The sequence below is a fragment of the Cryptomeria japonica genome, chromosome 1 (genome assembly GCF_030272615.1).
Source record: "Cryptomeria japonica chromosome 1, Sugi_1.0, whole genome shotgun sequence".
Classification (NCBI taxonomy): domain Eukaryota; kingdom Viridiplantae; phylum Streptophyta; class Pinopsida; order Cupressales; family Cupressaceae; genus Cryptomeria; species Cryptomeria japonica.
The window spans coordinates 646,111,647-646,128,321 of NC_081405.1; the positions used below are offsets into that span (position 1 = coordinate 646,111,647).

At 36.3% G+C, this 16,675-nt stretch overlaps 1 protein-coding gene across 1 annotated transcript in view; it reads left to right on the forward strand.

Annotated features, from left to right (window-relative positions):
- Positions 1–1,984: 1,984 nt before the first annotated feature.
- Positions 1,985–16,675, forward strand: part of LOC131062349 (metal tolerance protein 5) — a 52,667-nt gene continuing 37,976 nt past the window's right edge. Inside the window, exons 1-3 of the mRNA XM_057995986.2 lie at positions 1,985–2,492; positions 14,812–14,921; positions 15,044–15,289. Coding sequence (XP_057851969.1) covers positions 2,318–2,492; positions 14,812–14,921; positions 15,044–15,289 — 531 coding nt within the window. The 5' untranslated portion in view covers positions 1,985–2,317. The remainder of the gene's footprint in view (positions 2,493–14,811; positions 14,922–15,043; positions 15,290–16,675) is intronic.

Sequence of the window (16,675 nt, forward strand, 5' to 3'; positions counted from 1 at the left end):
ACATCCTAAGATTAAAAATACATGATGAAATCATAACACAAATGTGCATATTAAAATGTGTGATGATAAAGTGAAATATGCTCAATGTAAATTATATAAACTTTAGAATTTAAAAGATCCAAAATGAGATAGAAAAAATTATATTTGTATTATTATATACTCCAAAAATAGAGATGCAATGTCCATGTTGGTCTTGTATCTATATTCTACATCCAACTACTCCTCTCTCAAGATCATTTTGACAATTTGGAAGAAAAATGGGTCATCAATTTTGAAGATGTTTTTCATGTTATCTTTTGAAATTCAACCCAAAAATACAAGTTGTTGTTTTTTCGTTCTCAATGTAAAGTTTGCCTCCATGATCACTATGCTACCACAACACTATCTTAATTTGCATTCAATTGCAATGACATCCAACATCAACCACACCACCCTCTTAAGGTCCTTCCCGCACACTTCATCACATCAAGAGCCACAATGCATTCATTACCATGTCATTTACTTCTCTCCCATGATGTTGCTTCATACCTATTCATCCTCAAAATGCAGCTCTCTAAAATCCTCCAATATCAAACCACCATTACCTTCATTTAATGTGATGCCCATTTCAATAGGGTGTTTGCCACCTTGTTACCCTCATGCCTTGTATGTGTAATTTGTAATTTAGAAAAATTGTTTAATTTTGATCTTATTAATTTTACAAGTTTGTTAATCTTCCAATCGTTGCCTCCCCTTTATAATTGCATTCACAATTACGTAAGAGTTGGACCTTCCATATAAAGCTTCATAATCTGTAATTTAATTGTCATGTTCTTGACAAGTAAGGCAATCATGGCCTCTACTATGCTATTGAACCCATTTACAAAAAAATTGAGTTCTAATTGCCAAAATGATTCCCACCTAGTCCTTAGCAACACATCCTGCTCTAGATGGCCTTGAGTTTCCTTTGGAAGCCCTTTCAAAATTTATTTTTGTCTATCCCTCATTTGGTGCAATCCATTCCACTTCTTTAGCCTTATGCAAGGATGGACGAAGCCACTCAACGAGCTGCACATTTAACATTTATTATATCTATTATGTTCAAACATTCATTCTCTAAATTGACATTAATATTTTATTATCTTGAACTAATCCTACACTATAAATAATTAATCACTTATTTTAAAATTCAAATCAAATTTTGAATTAACACATAATCATTTTACAATTATTATTTAAAGACATTAAATTAAACATTGATTTTTGTTTTTCACGTACCTTGTGACCATTAACAAAGGTGAGGGATTCCTTTAACACTAACAATAAATGAATTTTCTCTAATTAAAAATTGAACCATATATTATATTTTTGGTAGGAATAATATTAGCTGTAATATTTAACATTTAAACAATTCAAACATTTAAAGGAAAAAGTATCTTTAAAAGTTCCATGTAGGAAACTACTTATGTGACACTTAATAAGAAACAAATATATAGTTTGATTTAAAATCTCTCACTCCAATATAAAAATCTTTACCACTCATCCACCTAGCTACTTAGAGATTATTAAATAAATTAAATTAAAAAAAATCACTTTTGGAGTAAAACATCCGTCTCTCCATTAACTTTAATAGTTAATACTATAGAAAGAAAGATGAGGTTTGCGCTTAAAATCTATATTAACCAAAAAACTAATAAATAATCTTAAGCTGAAGAGAAAGCAAAAGCAACGTGTTGTATATCTTATTCCAGATGTCTTCCAATGGATGTTCGATGTTTCATTGAATATACTACACAACGGTCACAACAATGTATATTTTGTTCCTGCTTTTGAAAATAAGTAGAATTTGTTCTAACGATCACTAAGGGGAAAAAGCCTATGGAATAGAATATAGGAATAGACTGCTGGTCTGGTTCAATTACGAATGATAATAACAATGTTAAGATTGAGATCAGCTTTGTTCAAAACCCCAAAAAACAGAAGATTGAAATCTATTTTTTTCTTTCAATTTCGTGGTACCAAGATTAAGATTGAGCTTTGGTAGGAGAAACATTTGCCTAATTCTGTGCCTAGGACACGATAACAAAAAGAACCAATTAATGTTTTGGCGGGCCCATTTTGATGTGTATTCACGAATCTTACGACACCATGTGTATAAATAAAGATACTGAAGTAATCTCCTTCCGCCATATTTCAGACATACTCATTCACATTCATATTCATATTCATATTCGTATTCATATTACTCATAATCAAATTTATATTCATATTACCCATATCTGATCAGTCCGCCATATTCAAATTCATATTCATATTACCCATATCTGATCAATCAGCCATGGTAGATCACTTGGGGGAGAGAATTGAGGTCTTGCTACAGGCTGGTCAGGTTGAGAGCAGTGACCAGACAGGGGTGGACAATGCATGGAGGCTCAAATTCAACAGGGTTCCAAGGCCTAGAATGGATGATAGGCCCCAGAGAAAAATCCATGATTGCTTTGCTGTAGTACTCGGTTTGTGCTCGTTTCCACCACCTTTGAAATTTATAAGAACAAACCAACTTTCGATCCTTATTTGATTCTGTGCTGAAATAAGCAGACCCATTTCATAGATTTTTATAAATTCCCAGTTTCAATATATCAGACCCACTTATAGATGTTAGAAATATGCAGCTTCAATAGAAAGGAATTCATGAAGAGATGATAGGCTTCTGAGAGGAGTCTATGATTGCTTTAATGCAATACTTGATTTGTTTTTCTTCATATTTAATGCAATACTTGGTTTGTTTTTCTTCATATTTTTGGGTTTGTTTCTAATTTTGTTGTATTCTGAGCTGAAATCAAGCAGACTGACTTAAATGGATTTTGGAAACATGCAGTTTCTAGCACACCTACTTCATCTAGAAATATGCAGTTCACACGAAGTTGGCACACGACATGGATTTATGGAGTCAATAAAACAGACCCTCTTAATGTGTTTTTACAAATACGCAGTTCATTAAAGAAGAATCCACGATTGCTTCACTGTAACAATTAGTGTATACGTTTCTTATTCAATTCACCTACCACAACCTTTAAGATTTTTCAGTGATTTTCTTTCAATTATTATTGTAATCTATGTTGAATTCAAGTAGACCCAGCTCCTCTGTTTTTAAAAAATATTCAGTTTCAACAGAAGAGACTCACTTCATACAATTCTAGGAATATCCAGAATTATTAAAGCAGACCCACTTCATGGATTTTTAGAAATGCGGAGTTTCAGCAAAGAGAAATCCATAATTGCTTGCAAGTTGTACTTGGTACGTGCTTCTTCATCAATTTTTCTACCACTATTTTTTTTCTCCGTGGGGATGGTGGCCTGGGGGTTTCTTTCAGTATTAGGTTTATTCTGTGCTGAAATCAAGCAATCTCATGCAACACTTTCTTTTAGATACGCTTGACATATTTTTAGCTTAATGTAGATCCAATGAAGCAGACCCACCTCATAGATTTTTAGTTTCGATAGAATACATAACTAAATAGATTCTTGAGAAATATATCTTCATACTTTTGGTTTTGTTTTTAAGGATTTTAGAAATATGCAGTTTTAATAATGCAAACCCACCTCTGTAGAATTATGCAGTTTCAACGAAGCTGACCCACGTACACGGATTTATGGAGTCATTTAAGTAGACCCACTTCATAGATTTTTAGGAATATGCAGTTCAATAAATAGAAATCCATGATTACGTCAATGCTAATAATGGATGTACACGTTTCTTTTTCAATTCCCCTATCACAACCTATCAATTTTTTCAGTTATTTTCTGTCAATTTTTACTGTAACCTCTTCTGAAATCAAGTAGACCCAGCTCTTTTGTTTTAAAAAATATGCAGTTTCAGTAGAGGAGACTCACTTCATAGAGTTTTAGGAATATCCAGTAATATTAAAGCAGATCCACTTCATGGATTTTTAGAAACACGGAGTTTCAACAAAGAGAAATCCATGATAGCTTGCATGTAGTACTTGATATGCTTCTTCATCAATTTTCCTACCACCATTTTTTTTCTCTGTGGGGATGGGAGCCTGGGGGTTTCTTTCATTATTAGGTTTAATATGTGCTGAAATCAAGCACCCTCTTGTCATATATTTATATATAGTTAACTTTCAGCAATATTAAAGAAAGCATAAATTTGAGTAGATTCACTGCATAAATCTATATTGCTGAAAGTGAATCTACTCAAATTTATGCTCAGTCAGGCTGTTACTGAACCCACTGATGAAACACTTCTTTGAAAGACCTTTTTAGATTCCTAGATGCATGTATCCAAGAAACCTTGGTTGTTCTATCGAGTCAACAGAGGATTTTTTAAAAAAGATTTCATCTTATGCCATCCGATTGTATCTTAAATCTACTTTCAATACCTCCTTTTATGCTCACAGATATCCTGTGAATACTTCTTTGATTAGATGGTAAATGTGGGTTTTTGAAAGGGCCCAAACCTTTGAACAAAGACTAATATTGAGCATTGAAGCCCATCAAACAACAAGAAACTTCAAATGTTGACTAAAAAAAGAGTCCAACAGGACAAATGCTGAAAACTAACAGCAGAGACACAAAACTAACAGCAAAAAGACAGCAGGCAGATAACCATAAATCACGTTGCTGAGATTAAATTTTTCATTTTTGGACCAAACAACTCCCTTATAATTCAGTATATGACCTTCATTCACAAGTATTAATAGGCGGTTTGGATCCACTAAGATCTGGAGTATTCTAACTTCCATTAGCAACATCTCACAGTCTCCTTGTTGCAAATATCCTTCATATTTTATCTCACTCCCTTTATTATCACTCCGAAATTTGCAATTTTCTCAGAGATTTTAGTCATATGCTTATCTTGCTGCAAATTTAAGAAAGGGGAGGGTGCAAGAAACTACACTGATTGGGTCTAAAGAACAAGGGACAGAATCTTCCTTGTCTAGCTCTATATTTTTAGATACTTCTCTTTCTGGATTACCACCTCTAGATCTTGATTACTTCCTTTTTCTTATGGTACTGTTTGGGAAATGAAAACTAACAGAAGGTAGATACTTACCTTGGGACCACAATCTCCTTCCATAGTAGATCCCACCATTTCACCTCTTGCTACTCCTTTCCTACTAATGTCCCCAAATTTTCTTAGTGCCTCAACCTTTCTATAGTGGAGTGCTGGAGCTTGAATAAAGTTCCTCTCTATTGTGTCATCTTGTTGATGTGTGTTTTATGCACATAACATTTCAAAATAAAATACCAAGGTAATTTACCCTCTCTTGAACAAAATCACCTTAGATGCTAAGAATGAGATCAACTAAAATGATTCCAAGGTTTCTACACGTCAGGTATTGATGAGTGGGTAACTCAATGGTCGATGTGAATTGTTGTGTTCACTTGGGGACTTATGCAAATGTTTGGATTATCATGAAGATGTGGAGTAGGTGTGCTGACAACTTAAGATTTATCAATATGGCTCTGGATTTACTTTTTACTAAAAAAATGGGCAAAAGGAATAGGGTTTAGGAAATCTATTCTAAGCCTAGGAATGTAGGAAATGATGAACAGATCTAGTGGAATCAAACTAGGTGAGGTCTCACAAACAGGTATTGACACAAACTTAGTGCAATCATCTAAGGTATACTTAAAGATTTTCAGGCTATCACCATCAAACGTTGACACCATCCAAGTTGATGCTTGTCAAGGGACACATAATAGTTGAAGCTAAGCTTACTCAAATTTCCAGTTGACCACACAAGGCACACTTATCAGCGGCAAGAGGGTAGTGGTATGGATTAAGGATTCCACACAAATATATTCAACAAATCTTTCACTCAATCTAACATACATTTAAATAAATTCTAATCTAACTTGGAGGAATTGAGAACTATGAATGCAAAGACAACATTTGAAGAGCAAAATCACCAACAATTGAACAATGATTATGATTCAAATAGCTGTAGCATATACCAACAATTCCACAAAAACTCTCCCTTACAAATGAGAGACAAGGAGGCATATATAGAGTCTCTTACAAAATGGATGGCCCAGCTTGATACAAGATCAATGGCCAAGATCATGCCAACAAAACCCTAGAATTGCCATAATTAGGATTTACATTAAAAATGGTGCCACCTGCATATGGCCCAATAAAAAGACACCTAGTCATCAAATAGGGAATCTTTTAGAAGATTCCTCCTTGCATCTGTCTCTCTCCTAGCATACTCCAAGAATCTAGCCAATACTGAATCTAACTCCTCCATGGAAATGCTAGGCAAGGTATCCTGCTGTAAATCAATCACGTCCAGTAATCCGAGCAAGCATCCAAAGTGTTCTCCCAATCTGGCATGAGCTTCTGCGAACTATGAACATAAATCAACAAAGAGACCAAGTCGTCTATCTGACTCTTCTTCAAAGAGTCCAACTGGCAAAAATACATAAACTTCATCTTGTCTCTTAATTCGGCTAAGTGTAAACCACTAGCATCACTAACATCAACACCCAGTAATTCCTTAATCGAGGCAAGGATCTTCATCTGAATGTCTTGAATCAATCCCTCCATCTCCATACAACTCGACTGGGCGTTCTCATAAGTTGATTTCTTCACGGCTAATGAACAATACCAGCCATGGAAATCATATCTGTCTCCACTGTGCACAATGTTCTCACTGACCAAGGTAGAATGAGGAATCTTCTTCAAAGCCTAGAGGCATGGAATAGTCTTCTCTTGAATAGGCTGGAATTCTTCCCAAACTCCCTCCAAATACTGGATTCTAAATATGAGCCCTGTTGTCCTATCATATGCATGGACAAAATGAGTAAGGAAATCATCTGCCTACTTTCTTGTACTCTCAATCCACTTTTCCACCTCCGAGAGTGTATCTCTCGCCGCCTCATAGTGTGAATGTATTCCATGGTCAACTACAATAGGGGAAATAAGGGTGGTATTTTCACGCCTTATCCCAGCAATATACTCTCTAAATCTGATATTTTCTTCTCTGTACCTTTCTTTCTCTGCAATCTCTTTGTCTAACCTTGCGTCGATTGCCTTGAGGTTTTCACCAACCTCCTGAAATTCTTCCTTTCTGGATGTATGACCAAGGGCAACTGAAGTGATTTGGAAATCCATAGGAGTAGCAATGTCTGCTGTCATGCCTGCAATAGGAACAACAATCTGCGCAATCCACATTCCTATCTCATCTCTAGCTATGTGCGACAAAATCTCCGCTCTCTTGGGTTCTTTCTCCTTAGCACTCCTAGCTAGGTAGTCATCAATGTCATCAATAGGCTGTACCTCTATCATTTTCTTACTTTTCTCCATACTTCCCATCACCCATTTAGGAATAGTGGTCATCTCCATACCATCATCGAGACACATTTCCCGATCAAGTCCTCTCAATGCCGAGATAACATCATCATCATCATCAGGATTATTCCTGGTCCAATCGTATACCTCATTTCCCAAACTAACTTCCAAAAGGACAGTAGGGGATCCCGACTGATCATCGTTCTCATTTGGAGGTGCAGATGTCGCTGTGGCATGTAACTCCTGAATATTCTCTAGTAGTATCCCTGTGTTGGAACATTGTTGGGTCTCCTTGTTCTAAACTGTTACTTCGATCACTTTGATTGATGAGACACTGAGAGGTGGTGAAGGAATGATAAGTAGAGGAATGATAGTCTTATGTTACTTCTTCACCTCCTCAATCTTCTTCCCTCTGGCCTTGACTTCTCTAGGCGTGCTCTTCCTTCTCTTGGGAGCTTGACTCTCTTCATCTGCATAAATCTTGACATCACTGATACTCCTCTGATCATCCTCAGAAGTAGACTCTTCCGGCTTCATCCTTTCATAAGTGAAGGGAACACCCACATAAACTAGCTTATTCATCTGTATATCTACCCATGCATAGGAAAAACTTAAGACCTCTCTCATCAATACATTCAGGTCATTCTCTTTTGACTCTGACCAATTAGGCAATAGGATTGCCTTCTTCATTTCACTCTCATACTGTGGATGTGTATGATCTCTATCATCTAACACTTGATCAGGAATGAGGAAAATTCCACACTTCCTCATGAAATCCACTGACATTCTGGACCACATTCGTCTCTTCACTGCTTGCTCGTCCATCAGGTTGGCCCAATAATCTTCTATGTCAACTTTGTGGATGAACTTCTCTCCCCTAATCCTTCCTACTTTCTTATCTGGATCAAATATTTTTCTTTTCTTATATGGAGCAAATCGATAGAATGCAAGCTCCTCACTTGCAGTGCTAGCGGCTATGGAAGACTGGCAAACCTCTGACGTCTTCCCAACTAAAATAGGGAATGTCATGCGTGTCCTATGCTTCTCTCTTTGAACGACATCAAACTCTAGAAGCTGTCTCACCACTTCCAACAAGATCATTCTGTCGGTCGGATACCTAGGAAGTTTGTAGGGTTCAGATTGAAACCAATGAATCCTAAGGTATGTGAAAGTGGGAAACTGAATATACCACGATCCATATTTCTCTATTAACTTTGTTGCCTCCTTAGACAATCTTTTGTGGATTCTGCCTTGTAGCATCCGCGTGATGTACATAGTGAATGCATCATTCACTCTCTCGTAGTCTTCAATTCTGTATATGCTCAGCTGGGGGTAGCATTCATGACTCTTGAATTGTCCTTGCCCATTCCCGACTTCACCTTTGCATATCAATCCTCTATATGAAACAAACCGTGCAAGTAGGTATACCAGGTAAGAAGTCATGGCGAATGACTTGGACTGCTCTACATTCCTCAGTTGAAAGTCTAGATTGTTACTTATAATCTTAGACCAATTTACCAATGTCCCTCTAAGACAATCCTAGATGAAATAGAACATCCATCCATCGAATATTGCTCCCTGCGGCATCCCCATCACTCTGTTGAGTAGGAATATTAAGTCGCTATACTCCTCTTTGAAGTCTATGCACATGAGTGTCTTGGGAGCCTTGTAATGATGAGACCTAGGCTCAATCATCTACTCTTTGTTTATCATATTCTTGCATGCACCCATCTTCTTCGTGTATCTTTCTGTTTATTCATCCTTGGTCACATCCTTCATATCTGTTCTGCGTGGAATTCCGAACACCTCAACAATAGCATCCTCAGCAAGGTAGGCAATAACAATGCCCTTAGGAGTCTTGATAATTCGTGTGAGCAGATCATAACATCGTGCACTCTCCAGGATAAGCTCACTACATTGTATGGACTGTGGAAATCCAGTGGCATGAAAAATACCACTCTTCATAATGTTCGCATATGCTGGGGAAGGAACCTGATTTCCGACTCCGAACATCCACTGTCGCATCTGGTTCAAGTCTAGGAAATGCATGTTTGTATCTGTGATCTCCTTCCATCTGGATGAAATCTTAAGCTCTGGATAGAATCCATTCTCCAGCATCTTCAGTAGTTCTTTCCTTTCCTTAAATCCAGACTTCGACATCGTACCTGTACGAAGCTTGAAGTTAGACTTAGGAAAATAAATAATGCTCTTGATAAAATTCCTGACTTTCTAAAGATTTTAGCTAATTAGAGCATTAAGTCAGGAAAATAATCCATACTCTTGGTAGATTTTGACAATTAGATTCAAAGTGTGACAATGCTAGGGCATGGAAACCCTCTATAAAATTCAGTAATACCTCCTTATGCTTAGAAATTATGCAAACTAAAATGCAAAGAAGCATACCGGATCAACGATGACTAAGGAAAGGTGTGAAAGGTTGTGTTTTCACACAAAGTAGGTCTGAAGACACCTTCCGCAGTCAACAATGGAGGTCACAATTTTGAAGACAACCTGCAACTAATAAATTAACTTCAAAAAACATGTTGCAGTCCTTCAAAAATATGCACAAACTTGATAAAAATCAGTCTTGATGATGAAAATAATTAATTTTGGGAACATAGTTATGGCTGGTAAAAGATAAATTTTTGAGGACAAGCAGTCATTAACACAGTTGCAGACCTTAAGACAGCCTTCTAATGGTCTGAAAATGATTCCAAAATGCCTCCAAAATGTCTCCAAATGTAAATCGCTAAAGTTGCAGCTGGCTAGGCAATAAAAGTTAAGTCAGAAAATTGAATGTATAGCCAACAGTGGAGGTCTAAATTTGAAGAAAACTCAGATCTGAAGCAAATGATATCAAGTAGGGAGGCAAAGGTGGCATCAAACATGCATGGAATTCACCAAAGTAAGCTCCCAACACTTGCAAAATAAAAAAATCGAACTTTCCCAGCTATAGCGCCATTTCTGAAAATTTTGAAAATGTCTTCAATGTAGATCAAATCTGCGACAATGGAGGTCTGGAACAACATGCAATAATGGTAGACAAAATCGCCGAAGTCTCAAACACCAAAAATCGCCAAACTTGGAAAAAATCAAAAAATATGGAAATGATCTTCAATGGCAGCAATAGAAAGGTTTGCCAAGCTGGAAAAAATGGAGGAGGAAAGAAATCCTCAATCCAACACTTCACTTCAACACTTTGCCAAAATTCACCAATAAGAGAGAAAAATCGCCTTTCGTGGAGACACCTGGCAGATTTAATAATAAAATATTGCTGGAGACTCCTCTCTTATACTTGCTTTTGCCTTTCACTTTCACCACACAAGCAATGTGGGATAAAACACTTGCTTATATACTTGTTTGGTAAAACTAACTTGCTTCTAGAAGGGTAAAAACATTAAATGCTTATTGCAAGTTATTTAATTTTGCTTTTAAAATTTTAAATAATCATTAATCATCATTTAAAAACAATTAAATGGGGCTCACTTATTAAATATTTCAATTTTAAATCAAAATTGAGCCTTTGGGGAAAATCGAATTGGGTAGGGATAAAAAAATCCCATTAAAAAATCATTTAAAACGTAAAAAATTCCCCACAAGGGAAAATCGATCCCAATATGGATAAAAATCCAAACAAAATTTCATCAAAATGCATATAAAACAAGCCAGGGGAAAATCGATGGGGGCATGGACAAGGAATCCACACTCCAAATTCACTTCATTTGCAAAAAAACACTCCCTGGTGGAAATTCGACCTCAGTCTAGATGAAAATCTGGACTTAAAACTCATCAAATTGCTCTTAGTGGAAAATCGACTTGGGTATGGACTGAGAGTTTGCACAAAAATCTGCATTAACTTGTCACAAAACAGCCTGGTGGAAAATCAATCCAGGCATGGAATCATCCTCAACGTTGTCCGTACTATAATCTGTACTCTAGTCCACACTCCTGGTGGAAAATCGAAGGTAGTTTGGAAAATCCTGACACTTGGCCAAATTTTAGCACTTCCAGGGGAAAAACGACCCAGGCATGGATAAACAGTGGTGGAAAATCATAGCCAGTATGGATTTCAGGGGAAACCCATGTGTAGTGTGGATTTTGAGTGGGGGAAAAGGGTGGGTAGTCTGGAATATGAGGGGAAAAAAACCTCTAGCATGGAATTTGACCTTCTAACCCTTGGAATATGGATTTCCCTTAGGAATTTGGCATTTTAACCACTCAAAATCGCTAGAAACTTCAAAACTTGATTGGACTTAGGCAAATTTTCCACAAAATTGAGCAAAACACTAGGAAATTATCAGGATAAAGTGCGAAATCAACTTAAATAATACCTTAGGAGCGAGAAAATAACTCCAAAAGGTCTGGGAATACCTTGGCACTTTAAAATCACCGATGCGCGTGTTTAAAAACACGTTAACGCTCAAGAAGGGTAACTCTTAGACAAATTTAGGATCATTAAAATATCAACGTTTGCAACTTGATCCTACAACTTCAAAAACCCTAAATGGCATTAGGCATGATCAAAACTCCGAGACTCGGACACGAGAAACAAAAAATTGCCCACAAAGCAGCCAAAACCCTAACCTAACAACCCAGCAAGCCGGAAAAGAGGGGGTCCCCATTAGCAATGTGGCGATGTGTGAAAAGGTCACAACACATCTCTAGGCTAATCCTTGGTTACACTTTTTTTTGTCTATGGTAGAACTTTATCGGCATGCCATTTTATATTTTCCTTCATTGGGGCCTTCACAACCTTTTCTTTTCCTTTTTGCATCAAACGTTGTTTGTACCGATCCTTCTTTTTCTGTAAAATTGAATTACACTTTTTGGATGGGCAAAATTTAGCAAAGTGGCCAGATTTGTGGCAGATCTAACAAAGATATGAGGAGCTCTCATATTCAATCCTTTGGACCCAGCTGCCACACTTTGAAGACAAGTTGATATAACTTATAAGACTGTAATTCCTTATCAACATTGGCATTAACATAGGATCTTGCATCACTGCTTCCTAGATTTTGTAATTGCATCAAAAGTTACAAGCTGTCCAATTGATTTTGCTATCTCCATCATGACTTTGTCCTTTCGATATTCCAGTGTCAGGCTTGGGAGCCTGAACTAGATTGGAGCTAGGTTTATATTCTCCTCCTTAGTATCAAACCCTTGTTTACATTTTCTTTAAATAATTTTGCTTCACCCAAAAATCAAGGACCATCAAGAAGGGTTTGAACAGAGTCCTCATGATTCAAAAAGGAGATTACCTTTTGTCATAGAATAGGTTATTACCAAGATTTCTGACCAATCCTTTTGAATTGAAGGCTGGAAATCTATTTCCTTAGTTCCGGTAGGGGAGAGACTTTCCCTAGAAGCTGTGTCAGCATTTTGAGCTATAGCACCAGACCACTTAATGACATTCATATCAACAATCTTAGTGGAAATACACTTCACCTCAGAAGCTCTTTGAAGAATATGAATGACACCATATTTATTCTTAAGCAACTGAGACAGATCAAAGTTGCTACAAGCATGAAAAACATTAGAAATTTTTACATGCTGCATATATCAATCTGGCATTCAGATCTGAATCCAGCCGCTCCTGAACGAAATTCACAACTTGCAAGCTTCTAGCAAAACCCTCAAGGATGCCGCCAAGGTGCTCTTGCTCTTCACTAGCTTCACAACTTGGCTCTCTATGAATGTCATTTAATCTTAGACAAATGATATTTATGGTATGTCTATTTAGTATTAGATTGATGTGTAGCCTCTAAATATTTTGAGGTTGGTTGCTAATTATTGGTCAATCTAACATGGTCGATATTATGGCAGAGATGAGAAGAATAGATTGAATTTGTGGTTCTTAGTAGTGAACCTGGCATGTTCTTCTCGTACGTAGTTATGGGGCAACATTTTCCTTCTGCAAGTAAAATTGGTGCTGGTCACCTTTGGAAATTCAATGACAGGGTATCTATTATTTGCTAATTGTAATGGATATAGAAATCAGATATGCAGATGTATGTGATGCAGCTGTCTAGTGATTTATTCCATGCAAGTGTTTGAGCTTAGGGAATTGAATAACAGGTTTATATAGCAAACATTAAAAACTAATGTATTGGTAGACACAGAGGATGTTTTGATAGCTTTTTACCAATGAAATCCTGCGCGATTTGTTATCAGCAGCAGAAAAATGGGGTATAATCAATTGAATTCCTGTTAAGTAGTTGTATGCTGTAGAAATGGTTTTGTTTTCAATGAAGGGAAAAGTTCTGGAGATGCATGTACTGGAAAAATATGAGAGTTTTCTTACACCAGATCTCCAGTGTTTAATTCTGCAAGTACCTGTTAGTTTCAATTGGTTACCAATGGTGCACAAGTATGGGTTTGGTCTATTTATTAAATTATTTTACAATAAGAGATGTAAGTTGTACAAAGAATAATTGCAGAGTATTCCTGATTAATGTGACATTCTTTGAGCTTTGAAGTATTCAAGTTTGTTTGTTCCCTAGATAGATCATGTCAGGTTAATTTGTCTAAATGTAGAATTTGTGAAATTTCAAAATTGCTCAGTGAGGACTTTTTCTTTTATCATAGATATCTATGCATACAATAGGCTCATGGGCTATACATTTGGCATTTATATATTTGATGAACCACATGACTTGCCTTTTGCAGAAAGCTTCTAAAATATGTCTCCATTGAATTGTAGATCATAGTTTTATTCTTTTGAAGTCTAGATGCCTGCATTCATAGGAGTTACAACACCACAGCTCCAAGTGGTCTGGGGTTTCTTACAGCATCAAAAACTTGGCATAAGATTTTCACAGTAGGTTTTTTGTTTTCTTGAGTTTTAGTTATCTGCGTGTTCAATGCTGTGTCACATCTACCAGGCATCAGTTAGCATCATGTAAATTTTGAGTAGATGTGTTACAGTCAAAGGAATGTGATAACTTAGTGCAGTGATTCTCTTTAACGGTGTCATGATTGAAAGAACTAGGATGTTCATGGAGGTGGTTGACCTAAGTGCAAAATATTATCCACAGTAGTCATTAATAATTATCTCAGTAAAAAAGAAGAAAGAGATTATAAAACTAATCATTGAAGCGCCTCTTTCATTAAGAAAATTATAAATATATCGGTGCTTAGAAAGTATGTTCAGCACTTGGTTTGAACTTGAGCTAATTGAGGATTCCAGAATCTGAATTGTATGCAAGCATTGCTCACAATTCCCATTCAAGATTACTTCAGATGTGTTGTTCTGCTCGGCAGTGAAATATCAAGATTTAAGCCCTACGCTGAATACTTCTGGCTGCTAATAGGGAAACTCACCTTTTAACTTGTAATAGAAGATATGAGTGTACATATGGAGTCACACTAGACTTTATGATTCCTGTTATTTTAAATGACTTCGTTTATTTTTGTTGTCTTTGATTAACTGCATATCTCAATATAGTTTACTGAGTTTTTTGTTTAAGATGTTTATATCTACTAGCTTTTAGCTGTTTCTTCATGTTCCTTGGCAGGTTCTGGTGATGGAGTGGCTGAATATTATCAGCAGCAAGAGGAGATGCTTTATGGTTTTACAGAAATGGATACTATTGCTGATTGTGGAAATCTGCCTGGCATGTCCAAGGTTTGATTTTATCCTTTGTTGTTGTGCACATTCATCAAAGCAGTTAGTGCATCAGTGAACCATATTTTACCCAAGGAGAATTTGATTATTCAAAATAATAATCTTTGCCCAATTTCTTTCAGGAAGATCGTGAGAAGGTTGCAAAAAGTGAGAGGACTGCAATTCTACTGTCCAACTTGGCAAATGTTGTACTTTTTGCTGCAAAGATATATGCATCAATAAGGAGTGGTTCATTAGCCATAATTGCTTCAACCTTAGACTCACTCTTGGATCTTCTATCAGGATTTATTCTCTGGTTTACAGCATATAAGATGCAGAAGCCAAATCCTTATCTCTATCCGATTGGGAAAAAGCGCATGCAACCATTGGTTAGTCCTCTCTATTTCTTTTTTTTGAGTGTTTTAAACCTATCATATGCAACCGTTACTAATTTTACTTTAATTAAAATTCCAGTGAATAGTCAAATCTAGGGTATCCTTGTTTGCAATTTTTGTAGTTTCTAAGGTAGATGTTTGTTTCTAATAGAATTTTTTAATAAGTCTTTCCATTCGAATATGCTAATCATGATATTAAAGAATGTGTTTGTCATTATAATTTAGCTGTATATTAATGTGGTTCTCTGACTTTTAAAAGTTTGAAGTCAATGGATTATATCCAGTTTCTAGAAGCAATTCACTGCCAGTCTTGTCGTCAGACAGCTTTGGTTGTGTAGTTGAAAAGTAGTTGCCCTTTAAAATAATGTTTTGTTCAAAAATCTTCACCTATCAGAGAGACTACAGCCTCTAAGAATATTTTAGGTTATTCTCAGTCAAAGTGACAATAAAGCATAACATATCAAGCAATCTAAGTCATGTTATCTGGTTGGTTTCTTCACTAGTCAATGTCAATCTCTAGAGATAATCCACACAAATGTCTCTGCCATTTGATCTGTGCCAATCTTGGTGTCCAATTGCAGGTTCTGGTATTTTCTATAAATTACATTGAAAGAAGACATGCACTGCACTAAGTTGTGAGAAAACTGTCAATTGTAACATAGATGTTGTGTCACAACCTGAATCCCATTTTTACCCTTGGAGGAAATCTTGTTACTTCATTGCTGGGTGTGCATGGCGGTGCTTGTGGCTTTCCTTCTGGTCCTGCACAAACTCATGACCCCCTGATAGAGAAGACACTGCAGTGATCTATCTTTATGCCTAGGAAAATTTGAGAGCTTACTTGAATCACAACAGCTCCTTGAGATACCTCATTAGCAATTTTCTTAGAGTCATGAGAATGGAAAGGCATTGCACAAAAGTCTCACTATTGATTTGAATGTTTGTGCAAAACTTGCGTGCTTAACAATTTGAAGAGTTTGTTGAAGGATTCCTTAATTCATACTTGGATATGATAAAGACAACCCCTTTTGGAGTAAACACTTCAGTATATTATTTATCAAAAGTTCCTTACATCGGTATGCTTAAAATTTTTGGTTCTGCATTGTAATACAGCAAAGCTCCCAAATTTTGTAAATGCCTAATGTTCAAATAGAATCCTAAGGACCCTGTAACTGAATGTCATGGATTATACTAAGGGTCTTTTGTGAGCTAATAAATTATGGTCATCATAATATTTACATACCTTTTTCTTAATCTAATATAATGATTTGAGACTTCAAGTTGGCCTACAATCATGAATTAGGGACTATAGTTGTGGTTCTAAACCGTAGTCTTGATTCTTGATTTACAATTTAATAAATTTGAATGTGATTTTAACTT